This window comes from Peromyscus eremicus, chromosome 20, assembly GCF_949786415.1.
Source record: "Peromyscus eremicus chromosome 20, PerEre_H2_v1, whole genome shotgun sequence".
NCBI classification, from domain to species: domain Eukaryota; kingdom Metazoa; phylum Chordata; class Mammalia; order Rodentia; family Cricetidae; genus Peromyscus; species Peromyscus eremicus.
This window is the reverse complement of record NC_081436.1, coordinates 20,786,346-20,799,064: the sequence shown is the minus strand read 5'-3', so window position 1 is coordinate 20,799,064 and position 12,719 is coordinate 20,786,346. Positions and strand designations below refer to the sequence as shown.

The 12,719-nt window shown below is 41.5% G+C and overlaps 1 protein-coding gene across 1 annotated transcript; it reads right to left on the bottom strand.

Moving 5' to 3' along the window:
• Positions 1 to 119: 119 nt before the first annotated feature.
• Positions 120 to 4,547, bottom strand: Ndufa6 (NADH:ubiquinone oxidoreductase subunit A6). Its single transcript, XM_059247154.1, has 3 exons — positions 4,372 to 4,547; positions 1,295 to 1,410; positions 120 to 321 (listed from the first exon to the last, which is right to left on the bottom strand). Exons 1-3 carry the CDS (start codon positions 4,544 to 4,546, stop codon positions 190 to 192), a joined length of 423 nt encoding a protein of 140 aa, XP_059103137.1. The 5' UTR covers position 4,547; the 3' UTR covers positions 120 to 189.
• Between the last annotated feature and the right edge of the window lie 8,172 nt (positions 4,548 to 12,719).

Below are 12,719 nucleotides of genomic sequence, written 5' to 3'. Positions count from 1 at the left end.
GCACCATACTACAGAAAAAGGGAGTAAACATGGCATGCACACTAAGGCCACACATACTTAGGCAACAAGTGAGAGACCACAGGAAATGGGTTTACCAGTGCAAGTTGTCACAAAGCAGCCACCAAATAATGAGTTTATTTGTACTCTAAAATAATTAAATATTAACATGCACCTTCCCCTGGGGTGACCTCATGGGTCATGGCCAGCATAGAACTTGGACAGGAAGTCCTTTGGCCTCGGTGTTTCTGTTTCATGGAAAAACCGCATAATGTGTGTCCGCTGCTTCCACACCGTGATGGTTTCCTGGAGCTCCATCTTTCCCTGTGCATGTGAAGGAAAGGTGGTCAGTTCAAGCTGTCAGATGAAGAGCACAACACTGAAGGTCAGTACTCTGTGTGGCATGGACTTTTACTGGCCTTAGATGAGTAACTCTTCTAAGACAAGTGTCTATATTTGGAGGGTAGTGGGACTCAATGACCCGAGGCCTTTCAGTCAGAAGTAACTACAGGTTCCAGGAGACTCCAGGTCCCCAGGACTGTGCGACATGATTGGTTTAACTTCATGCTTTTATGTAACAGTTCTGTGGTATTTCCCACTACTGATGGAACATGACTGGCCTGGGAAACACAAGGGCCACAATTGGACCTCATTTTACCATACCCAAAGCCATCCTGCCTTCCTCTTCTGGTGGTCGGCATACAGGTGAGACAGTGACTTCCAGGGGTGGCATCCTTCCTGCTTGCCATCGTTAAAGTCACAAAATGCAAGGCCCTGGTGGATTTCCCCTTCAGCAATCTCACAAGCTTATTTGGAGGCTGAGGCAAGAGGATGTCTGATTCCAGCCCAGGCTACATAATAAATGTCTCAAAAGTGGAGACCTCCATGGCTTTAATTCTGGTACTTGGGAGGCAGAGGCAGGTGGATCTCAGGACCAGCCAGAGTTACACTGTAAGACCCTGGCTTTTAAAAACAAAAGAAATGGTGACCTCCAGTTGAACCAGGAAACAGCAACAGCTGCTAAGTCAGCAGCTGTCTTTTTTTTTTTTTTTGAGTTGGGGGTTCAAGACAGGATTTCTCTCTGTAGCCCTGGCTGTACTGAACTCTCTCTGTAGACCAGGCTGTCCTCGAACTCACAGAGATCAACCTGCCTCTGCCTATGAGTGCTGGAATTAAAGGCGTGCGCCACCACTGCCTGGCAGCAGCTGTTTTTTAATAGAGGCAGTATTCACTTGAAGACTCAGAAGTACAAGACAACCTGGCAGATCTTTTAAGTTCATCAGAGAGGGTCAGTTACCTTAATGACCAGGAGATCAACCACTCTGGGGTCTGTAACATGAGCATTCTTCATGAACATTTCTCGGACTTTATCCCGTCCCTGTTTCACGGTGATGTCCAGTTGGAAGCAGTGCACTAAAGAGAACACATGATGACTCTAGAAATTAGACCATTTAAACATGTTTTTAGTAGATGTTCAGTGAACATGTCCAAGCGGCTCCCACACAGCCAACCTCAGCCTGGACACAGGTCAGGCTAGACTGCCCAGCCTGGAGCTCAATGCTCTTGACTCCGCCTCCAGAGAAGCTGGGAGTACAGATGTGCCCATGTGCTCTGTGTGTGTGTGGGGGGGGGGAGGGGGGGGTTGGGATAGAATCTAGGGCCTCTCACATGTTAGGTGACAGCCCTATCACTGAGGAATATTCCTGCCATATTATTTTATAGAATAACCAGCAAAATAAGATGCCAGAGTTGAAATTTACATAAAATAATGTAGTGTAGGTTTTAAGTACTACATGAATTCAAGAGTTGAGGGGTATTGCTAAGTGTTTGTGCAGGGAGGGAAGGCTTTAATCAAGTAATTAGACTATGTGGAAGAGGAGATCTGAGCTTCACACCTCTAGGCCTTCGTGGAGATTGAGACAGTCATCTCCAACTGCAGAGATACTCAGCTCTGCCATACACTACTGCCATCATGGAGCCATGAGCCACTCTACCCCCCACCCCTCAACAGAATGGACTGAAATGGCAAATAAACTTTTCTCCCCTTAAAAGGGGTGGTGGTGGCCTGAAGAGGTAGCTCAGCTGTTAACAGCACATACTGCTTTTCCAGAGGACCTGAGTTCCAATTTCCAGCACCCATATCAGGCAACTCAAAAACACCTGTAACTCCAGCTTCAGGGGATCCATGCCTCTGGCCTCTGCCAATACTGCATTTACCTGTACCCATGCGTGCGCGCGCGCACACAAATACACACAATTTAAAAAGTAATATATATTTTATAAGTCACAATATTCAGCAATCCATTACGTCAGTGCCTAAAACAGCGGCATGAACTTAATGTGCCACATGGGTGTCCTTTGGAAAATAGGTTGTAAACTAGACTTACTGAGTGGTAACATGCCTGTATACCCAGCCTGTAAATTGGAGGTTAGCCTAGGCCTGTATGGTGCCATGGATATACAGAAAGATATTGTTTCAAAAGAAAATCAGATTTTAGTCCCTTTCATCCCCTGACATGCAGCCTTTAGCAGATTTGCTGATGTCATCAAGAATACAAAAGGATTATTAAGTGTTGGATGGAAGGGCAGGGTGATTGAGGCATACAAGGCTAAGAGACAGAATATCAAGGGTTTTCAGACATATGGCTAAGGAGATCAGTATATTCAGTTAATGAGGCTACCTTGTGCTCTGGCATTCTTGTGACACGTTCATCCTGATCTATAGAACTGCAACCAGCCAGCAACGGTGGCACATGCCTGTAATTCTAGCATTGGGAACTCAGGCTGATGGACCAATGGTTTAGGGAAAATCCTAACAAAAACAAAAACAAGCCCAGTGTGGTGGCACACAGAGGCAGATGGATCTCTATGAGTTTAAGGTCTGCCTGGTCTACACAGCAAGTTCCAGGACAGCCAAGGCTACAAAGTGAGACCCTGTCTCAGAAAAACAAAACAACAAAAAGTCACACACACACACACAAAAAAAAAACACCAAAAAATAGTAACCCCCCCAAACATCATAATAATCTCTGAAAACCATTAATTAGGGTCATGCTGTGTCTAAATCAAGTTCAAGTCCTTCATTATACTCAAATTCAGTGATCACAGAAATGGTAAACACTACAAATTCAGATTCACAGCAAGCTGGTCAGTCTACACAGGAATTTCAGAAAAGAACAAAAAAATGGGACTGTAAGATGACACTTAACAAATGCACACTGATACAGAACCTGGAATTTAGAATCTTACTGTTTGTGAAGCATCAGATCTAGAGAGACTGAAGTGCTCAATGTTGTATAGCTGCTCTCAGGTAAACGTGGGCCTGAGGTTGGTTTTGGTGTTTCATTCCAGTCTGTTCTAAGAACTTTGAGGAATCCACACCCCCGCCCCCATGAGTGCCTTCTCCAAACTTTATGTCAGTTACTATAGTAACCTATTTAATAAAGTAACTCCCTGAAGAAGACAGTATTATACCCATCTCACAGATGAGCAAACAGCACAAATGGACAATCTTATCCAAGGTCACACAGCTAATAAAGGGCAGAACCTGGGGACAGTGCTGCTGCTGCCTCTCAGCAGCTCTGAGGTGTGCCATGGTGCTGTCTGTCACTCACTGGAAAATGCCTTCCCCCTCAGATCAGCTGTGGTGGTCCAAGTTAAATACACGTCTACTCAACAACAAAAGATGTTCCTGACATCTGAACTCTCGCCCCCTTTTAAAATCCAGCACAGTGACAGCACTGACAGAGATAACAAGGTAACAGTCTGCATTCAAGGCCCCACATCAGGTGAACAGATGAGACTCTCCGCCATCTAAGGGAAAAGTGTTCTGTAGCAGTAGGGATTAGACTTCAAAATACTAGAGCAAGCTGAGTGAGAAAGATAGGGGACTTGAGAGGCCATTTCGCCAGGAAGCTACTGGATGACCTTGGCCAAGTCGTTTCCCTCCTATGGTCCAGGTTTGTTTTCCAGAACGGGGACTGGATAACTTCAAGTCCTTCGTCAGTTTGGTTACAAAATCCAATGGGCATCTGGGACATTTTCTGGAACTGCAAGTTGACCCTGGGTTCCAGAAGCTCTCGGGGCTAGCTCTGGACCCCGGACGCGTCAATCTGTCTCTCGGTGTGCTACAATTAAGAGTCACTCACAGTCCCTGCTCTCCCCTCCCAGGAGCTTGGTAAGAAATACAGGAACCAAAGCCACCAAAGCGACTAGATCTCTCGGAAGCTCTGTCTCGGTATGGGGCACTTTTGCCACGAGTGACCCTCTTCCCTCGAAGCCCAGGAGTCGTGTCTGCCCTAGTCGGTGACCTCAGCTCGGCCGTGAGACCTTGGGCAGGTGCCTCAGGGCCCTGCATGCACCCCTGCCTCTCACCAGTGTTCGGCACCTCCCGATACCAAGCGCGGTAGAGCTCGCGCACCCTCCGCTTGGCCTCGTTCAGGTCGCGACTGAAAACAGGCTTCACGGTGGTGCCGGCTGCAACTGCAGCCTGCCGCAAACCGCTGGCCGCCATCTTGCCGAGTGAGCCCCGCCCCCTCAGCGCGCGCATGCGCTGTGCTACTTGACGCGACGCCCCGCCCTCTACGGTACGAGTGGGCGGGGGGATTGGCTGGACGGGGGCTCTCGGATTGGCTGGAAGCCTCTACGAAAGACCGGCCTTGCGAAGGGCGTGCCCCTCCGCGGCAAGGCTCACGGAGCCACTAGGGGGCGCAGCGTCGAGGCTTCCGTCGGCGGTCTGATGCGCGACGCCCAAGCCTTCCCAAAAGTTTGCTCCTTCGGCGCCTGGCGGCCGTGGCGGTCTTCTCGCAGTAACAGTATATACTACTGCATAGATTGTGTATGTGTTTTCGAAAAACTGTTTCTTCCAGACATGCTACTGTAGGTAGCAAAAGCGCCATCTCGATGGAACTTTTTGGCGTTTCTCAGCCCCGGGAGGCCGATTATAGTAATAGCTCCATTTCTAGTTATTTATTTATTTTTAAATTGTACTTATTGTCATTGCTTTTCATTGTTGTCTGATTGGAACTCGCCGCTGGCCTCAGAACTTGCAGTGACTTCTCTGCCTCTGCAGGTTTGTGCCCACTGCACCTGGCTGTGGTTGTCTTTTTTTTTTTTTTTTAATGTGTATGGGTGTTTTGCATGCTTGTATGTCTGTGCACCACGTGTGTTTTTGGTGCACGTGGAGGCCAGAAGAAGGCAATGGACTCCCCTGGAACTGACGGTTGTGAGATACTTTGTGGAGCTGGGAATGGAACCCAGATCCTCTGGAAGAGCAGCCAGTGTGCTTAACCTCTGAGCCCTCTCTCCAGCCCCTGTGGCTGCGTTTTTTTGAGACAGGAACTCGCTATGTAGCCCAGGTTGGCTTACACTCCTGATGCCCGCTCAACCTCCTTAGCACTGGGTGCCATTACACCTAGCTTAATCAGCTCCGTTTTAGACAAGGAATTTTCCATCCCAAACTATAGAAGCTCAAAGGATCCTTAAGTCATCTATTCTGAGCACCTCTGGCTTTGCTGGACATCAAGTGTAAAGAAAAAAGAAACGGCTACCACGACAAGTGGTACCCTAAGTGTGTAATGACGTTTAATCTCATAGCGGAGGTAGGTGTTGTTAGCATGCTTATTTTCCAGGCAAGGAAACAGTACAGAATCCCAGTCACTTGACACACAGATCATCTCACTGCCTGGCTCCTGAGTAGAAGCCCACTGTCTTTTCCTGAAAGTTCAGTTGACAGGAACTTTGAAAACATTGAGGAAAAGCAAGGTACAGGTTAAGCAGATGAGTGCTGATCTTGAGTGTGACTCCAGCTGGTGTGGGTGTGGCCCTATATCACCCAGTTTTTATCTTGTCAAGGGATAGGGGATGTTTTTCCATTTACTATTTCGAAACACATTTGTATATTGTATTTGTGTGTGTGTGTGTGTGTGTATTTGTGTGTGTGTGTGTGTGTAGGTCAGAAGACAACTTTCAAGAGTTTTCCATGTGGTCCCAGGGGTCAAATTCAGATCATCAGGCTTGGTGGCAAATGCCTTTGCCCATGGAGCTATCCTGCCAGCCCGTATTTGTATATTTTAATGGGTATACAATCCCTGTATACAGGAACTGGAAGAGATAGTTCAGTCAGCAGAGGACTTCTTATTTATTTATTTTTTTTAAAGATTTTATTTATTTATTTATGTATACAGTGAGTGTTCAGCCTGCAGGCCAGAAGAGGGCACCATATCTCATTGTAGATGGTTGTGAGCCACCATGTGGTTGCTGGGAATTGAACTCAGGACCTGTGGAAGAGCAGCCAGTGCTCTTAACCTCTGACTTCTTATGTGTCTCGGTTAGGGTTTTTATTGCTGCAGTGAAACACCATGACCAAAGAGCAAGCTGGAGAGGAAAGAGTTTATTCTGTCCTGACTGTGGCCAAGAATCCATTAAAAACCGCTTGGCTTGGCTTGGCGGCAGGTCCGGTTTCCCGCCTGGGCGGCCCGGCTGCCTAGCTCGGGCCAAGGCCTGACTGACCCGCAGCTGGAGCTACTTGCAACTGCTACAAACAACTCAGGCCTGCCCTGCCGAATAGGGACCATACCCGTAAAGCCAAGGCTTGACTCGGCTCAAGCAGCTACTCTCTCTCTCTCTCTCTCTCTCTCTCTCTCTCTCTCTCTCTCTCTCTTTCTCTCTCTCTCTGGATTCACACCTCGAACACCAGGAAGCTGTTTTGAAATTCCCTGGGATTCTACTGTTCTACCCAGACTTGGTAAGTCAATTAACATATCTATTTAAAAGAGAATTTTTTTTCTACATTAAAAAAAAATGGGCTTTATGTGTGCATTGGAAGAAAATTGGACTTTGTTTGAAATTTTAGGCACTCTGACAATGGAACAACTATATGAAAAGGTTAATATTGATCGAATTATTCAGTTTATTACTTTTCTTATCCTCATTTTACTATTTAAAAAGATAGTCAATTTAAGTGCCAGGATAACAGTCTTAGAAAAACCTATTAAACTGGTAAAAATGAATTATAGAGAAATTCAAACTCAGACAGAAGAAATAAACAGTGAAGTTGTTTCAAAATTGGATCATAAGGTTACAGAAAGAAAGCCAGTTTTCACACTATCACCCTTAATTTATCCGGTAGCGGTACAGCAGCTACCTGATGAAGAGAATGAACAAAATACTTGGGCTCCAATTAAAATGTTAGACTAACGAAGATTTAAGGAGGCAATAGCATCTTATGGCATGCACTCCCCATATGTAAAGCAAATGTTAAACAACTGGTCAACTAGTAATAGGATTATACCAAAGGACTGGCGGGAATTGGCACAGGCTGTTCTTGAACCTGGACAACATCTTCAGTGGAAAATGTGGTTCAATAATGAGGCTAAAAATATAGAAAAACAATGGAGGGATAGCGGAATACAAGTCTGTCAGGATCAGCTTATTGGAGAAGGCCAATATGCTTCAGTAGAAACACAAGGTTTATATGATGTCCAAACCCTAGTTCTATGTCGAACGGCAGCTTTGAATGCATGGGACAGAGTTGAAGAACCAGGAAAAAAAACTGAGTCATTTACAAAGGTTATACAGGGCCCAAAAGAATCTTTCACAGATTTCTTACAAAGATTGACTTCAGCAGTACAGAAAATGGTCCCGAATTCAGAGGCTAGTCAGATAATAATTGAATCTTTGGCCTTTGAGAATGCAAATGCAGCATGCAAAAGAATAATCAGGCCGTTAAAGGCAAGATCTGCACCTTTGGAAGATTGGATTAGAGATACAGTTAATGTTGAGGCTTATGACCATGATGATATGTGGGTAGGAAAAGCAATTTCAAAAGGTTTGAGCAATGTTAGATGTTTTGGATGTGGAAAGCAAGGACATTTGAAAAGGGACTGTAAACAGGTCATTCCTAGAAATAATGTTTCTTCAAGGAACACTGGCAACAGAATGCCCCTTCCTTCTGGAGTATGCAGAAGGTGTGGTAAGGGAAAACACTGGACCAACGAATGTAGATCAACAAGGGACAGACAGGGTAATCCTCTGCCTTGAGCTTCAGGAAACTCCCAGAGGGGCCTCAGGCAGGCCCCCACAGTAAATCCAGTTCAAACCTTTCCTGCAGTTGTAGAGGAAACCCCTACTCAAAGCAACTAAATAACCAAATGTCTATAGGAATAAATCATGTTAGTCGAGATGATGAAACAGAGAAAATAGGGAATTCAGGAAAAAACATAAAGAAAATTTTTTGGCAAACTTCTATTAATGAACAAAGACCAAAACTAACAATAAAAATAAATGGTGTTTTGTTGTCTGGTCTGGTAGACACAGGTGCTGACATTACCATAATTGCACCAGAATTTTGGCATCCAACTTGGCCTCTTCAGGAGGTAAACGTTCAACTGTTAGGAATTGGGACATTATCTCGAGTGAAACAAAGTGCAAGATGGCTTGAATGTATAGGTCCAGAAGGACAGAAAGGAAAATTAAAACCATATATGGCTAACATAGCTATGAACCTGTGGGGTCGAGATTTGTTACAACAATGGAATACTCAGATTAATATCCCTCCAATCTCAGAAACAAATCATAAATTAGTACATGTTTCTGAGAGAAATATTAAAAAATATTATTCTAATGAGTGCTCACCAGCCATCCACGTCATACAAGAACAGGGCACAACTGATAATTTTCCAAAAACACCAACAGCTCTACCTTTAAAATGGTCAACAGATAAGCCTGTATGGGTTCAGCAATGGCCTTTAACAACAGAGAAACTCCAGGCTTTACAAGAGCTGGTGGAAGAACAGTTAAATGCTCATCATATTGAAGAATCAACCAGCCCTTGGAATTTTCCTGTATTTGTTGTTAAAAAGAAATCTGGTAAATGGAGAATGGTAACAGACCTTAGAGCAATTAACAAAGTAATTCAGCCAATGGGCTCTTTACAATCTGGAATTCCTTTGCCTACTCTGTTACCAAAAGGATGGCCTCTCATAGTTATTGATTTAAAAGACTGTTTCTTTTCAATACCGTTACAAGAAAAAGACAGAGAAAGATTTGCTTTCACAGTGCCTACTTATAATAATTCTCAACCGGTTAAAAGATTTCAATGGAGGGTTCTCCCACAGGGAATGTTGAATAGCCCAACTTTGTGCCAATATTTTGTAAAACAGCCATTAGAAGTGGTACGTAAAAAATTTCCTAAATCTATAATTTATCATTATATGGATGATATTTTATTAGCTGACTCAAATGCAGATACTTTAGAAAGAATGTTTGAAGAAGTAAAGAAAATTTTGCCTTGCTGGGGTTTACAAATTGCCCCTGAAAAGATACAAAGTGGAGATTCTATTAATTATTTAGGATATAAAATAGAACTTCAAAAAATTAGACCTCAAAAGGTACAAATTAGGAGAGATAGACTACAGACTCTTAATGACTTTCAAAGATTATTTGGAGACATTTCTCATCTAAGAACTATTGTTGGGGTAAAAAATGATGAACTGAATAATTTGTTTAAAACCTTAGAAGGTGACAAGGACTTGAACAGTCCAAGAGAATTATCACCTGAAGCTGAGAAAGAATTGGCCTTGGTAGAAAAGAAAGTACATGAAGGGCATGTAGATCGTATTGATCCAAAGCTGGATTGCATTTTGGTTATTTTACCTTCTAGGCATTCTCCAACAGGAATATTAATGCAAAGGGAAGATATTATATTAGAATGGATATTTTTACCAAATAAACCAAATAAAAAATTAAAAACTTATGTAGAAAAAATCTCTGACTTGATTTGGAAAGGAAAATTGAGACTTCATCAGTTAGCAGGAATAGACCCAGCAGAAATTGTTGTACCTTTAACTAAGGAGGATATTGAAAAATTATGGATAGAAAATGAAGCTTGGCAAAAAGCTTGTAGTAATTTTTTGGGAGAAATTAACAGCAAATATCCCAAAAGCAATAGAATTGATCTTATAAAGAGAGCTGATTGGATCTTGCCTCGAATTGTGAGGAAAAAACCCATATCTGGAGTTCGTACATTTTATACAGATGCCAACAAACAAGGAAAGGCAGGTTACAAATCAGAAAATTTAAGTAAAGTGGTTCAAAGTCCTTATAATTCAGTTCAAAAATCAGAATTGTATGCTATTCTGTTGGTATTAATGGATTTTTCAGAACCTCTCAATGTAGTAACTGACTCTCAGTATGCTGAAAGAGTAGTATTACATATTGAGACTGCAGAATTTATCCACGATACTTCAGAATTAACTTTATTATTTATTCAATTACAAGATACAATCAGAAAAAGGAGTCATCCTTTATATATAACTCACATCCGATCCCATACTGGTCTGCCAGGCCCTCTAGCACAAGGCAATGATGAGATTGATAAATTATTGATAGGAAATGTGCTGGAGGCCTCAGAATTTCATAAAAAACATCATGTAAATAGTAAAGGTTTAAAAAAGGATTTTTCCATAACTTGGCAACAAGCCAAAGAAATAGTAAAGAAATGTCCTACTTGTTCCTTCTACAATCAAACGCCATTACCAGCAGGATGTAACCCAAAGGGTACTCAGAGGAATGAAATCTGGCAGATGGACGTGTTTCACTTTGCAGAATTTGGAAAATTGAAATATTTACACCACACTATTGATACTTATTCAGGATTTCAATGGGCAACTGCTTTGAGTTCTGAAAAAGCTGATTCTGTAATCACTCATTTGCTAGAAGTTATGGCCATTATGGGTATACCTGCACAAATCAAAACTGATAATGCTCCATCATATGTCTCTGTTAAAATGAAACAGTTTTTTGCTTATTATAATATAAACCATATTACAGGTATACCACATAATCCTACAGGTCAAGCAGTTATAGAAAGATCAAACAGAACTCTAAAGGATATGCTAAATAAACAGAAAGGAGTAACAAAAACCCCCAGAAATAGACTACATAATGCTCTATTAACTTTGAATTTTCTCAATGCCAATGAGAAAGGAACAACAGCTGCAGAGAGACATTGGATAATAGAAAAAAACTACAGAATTAAATCAACCTATATACTTTAAGGATGTGCTGACCTCAGAATGGAAACCAGGATATGTATTACATTGGGGACGAGGTTTTGCTTTTATTTCTACAGGAGAAGATAAGCTGTGGGTACCATCAAAATTGATAAAGGTTCGATTTGAACAAGAGAGACCTCTTAATTAGAGGAGGTGATAGTTCATCAACTATCATGAACATCCAATTTAAACTAACTTACACCAGTAACATATATCTTTTCATTTAATCAGATAGTAACTTGCCAAAAAGGAACATCCCCAAAAAACCTTGGGGAAAGGTTTTTGTTTTTGTCTTTTAGGAGAATGAAGGTTAAGGAATTTGAAGAACACTGGACAAATGAGACAACTGAAGAAAAGGGACAAATCGTCTATCCTAAGAAACAGAGTGAAATGGCGATGGGTATGTTATCTAAAAAATTTTATGTCTTCCTAAATGTTTGTTTCTGCTTTTCTTTAAAGATTTAACACTATTTAACTTCTAATAGTCCCAGTTCAATTAAAATTTAAAGCTGACTTTGGAGTTGGAGAATGGCTCGCTCCTTCTTTAAACTCAAGCATGTTGTTAAAAGGAAAATGCAAACTCCCTGTATCATGCCAGAGGAAAAGAGCCATCTTCTGCTATGGGACAGGAGAAAAGTCAAATTAATTAAGGGACTATTCTATTACTAATCTCAAATCTTTGATTATATTCTGATTCTTTAAACTTTTCTTAAAGTATGAAATTTATATCAAAATTTACAAGATTAATATATATAGATATATATACATTTTAAACTTTGTTAAGATATGAATGGTCATATAGAGTACTAACTAATTCTAAAAAGCCGCATATATAGTCTTTGTGTTCGAGTCTCTTATCAGTTTTTTTGCAGGAAATCACAGTCAGGCCTAACATCAACTGAAGTCTCCAGGAAGAAGATGGGGCCCCACAACAACAACAATTCCACGTGGACAATAATAACATCACTAAGCTGACAAACATCATCTACAGATCAGCTTTGAACTACAAAGTGCTCAGAGCAATTTTGAGAGCGCTAGCTGAGATGATCCAGTCTCAAAGACTACTTGAATAAGGATTTGAGATAAACCCTGAACTTTGGCATTATACACAGACTGGATAACGAAGGATATAGTTACCTTTCCTAGAATCTGACAATTAACCTAAAATTTTTCTTTCAGGATAAAGATAACTTCGCCCATACCCAGCAGGAAGCAATTTCAAGAATACGACGCCCACATTCCTAAAGAGGTGGTGTGGGGTGGTTGGTTTTTTTGGTCTTTTAGGTCTTTTAATGGGTTTTGGGTCTGGGATAATTTTCATTGATTAGGGGGGTTGGTTACAAGTTGTTGTAAAGGGTGAGGAAAAGGGCTAAGCAAAGGAGATTAGATTTAAGGTTCTTATTAAAAAAAAAGAGAGAGAAAGAAAGAAAGAAAGAAAAAAAATGTAAATACTTTACATTGGATTGGATTGTTTTATATTGTATACAAATTATATATATTGAAATTGATATTATTAGAAAATGCTATATGTATATTTCTAATTGTACCGTTCATTTAACAATGTAATGCAATTTTCTAATCCTTGAATGTTGTTATTACCAACTATTAGGATATAAAGAAATGAAAGTTAGTAGTTAGACATTATAATAGAACTTGTAGTTATATTAG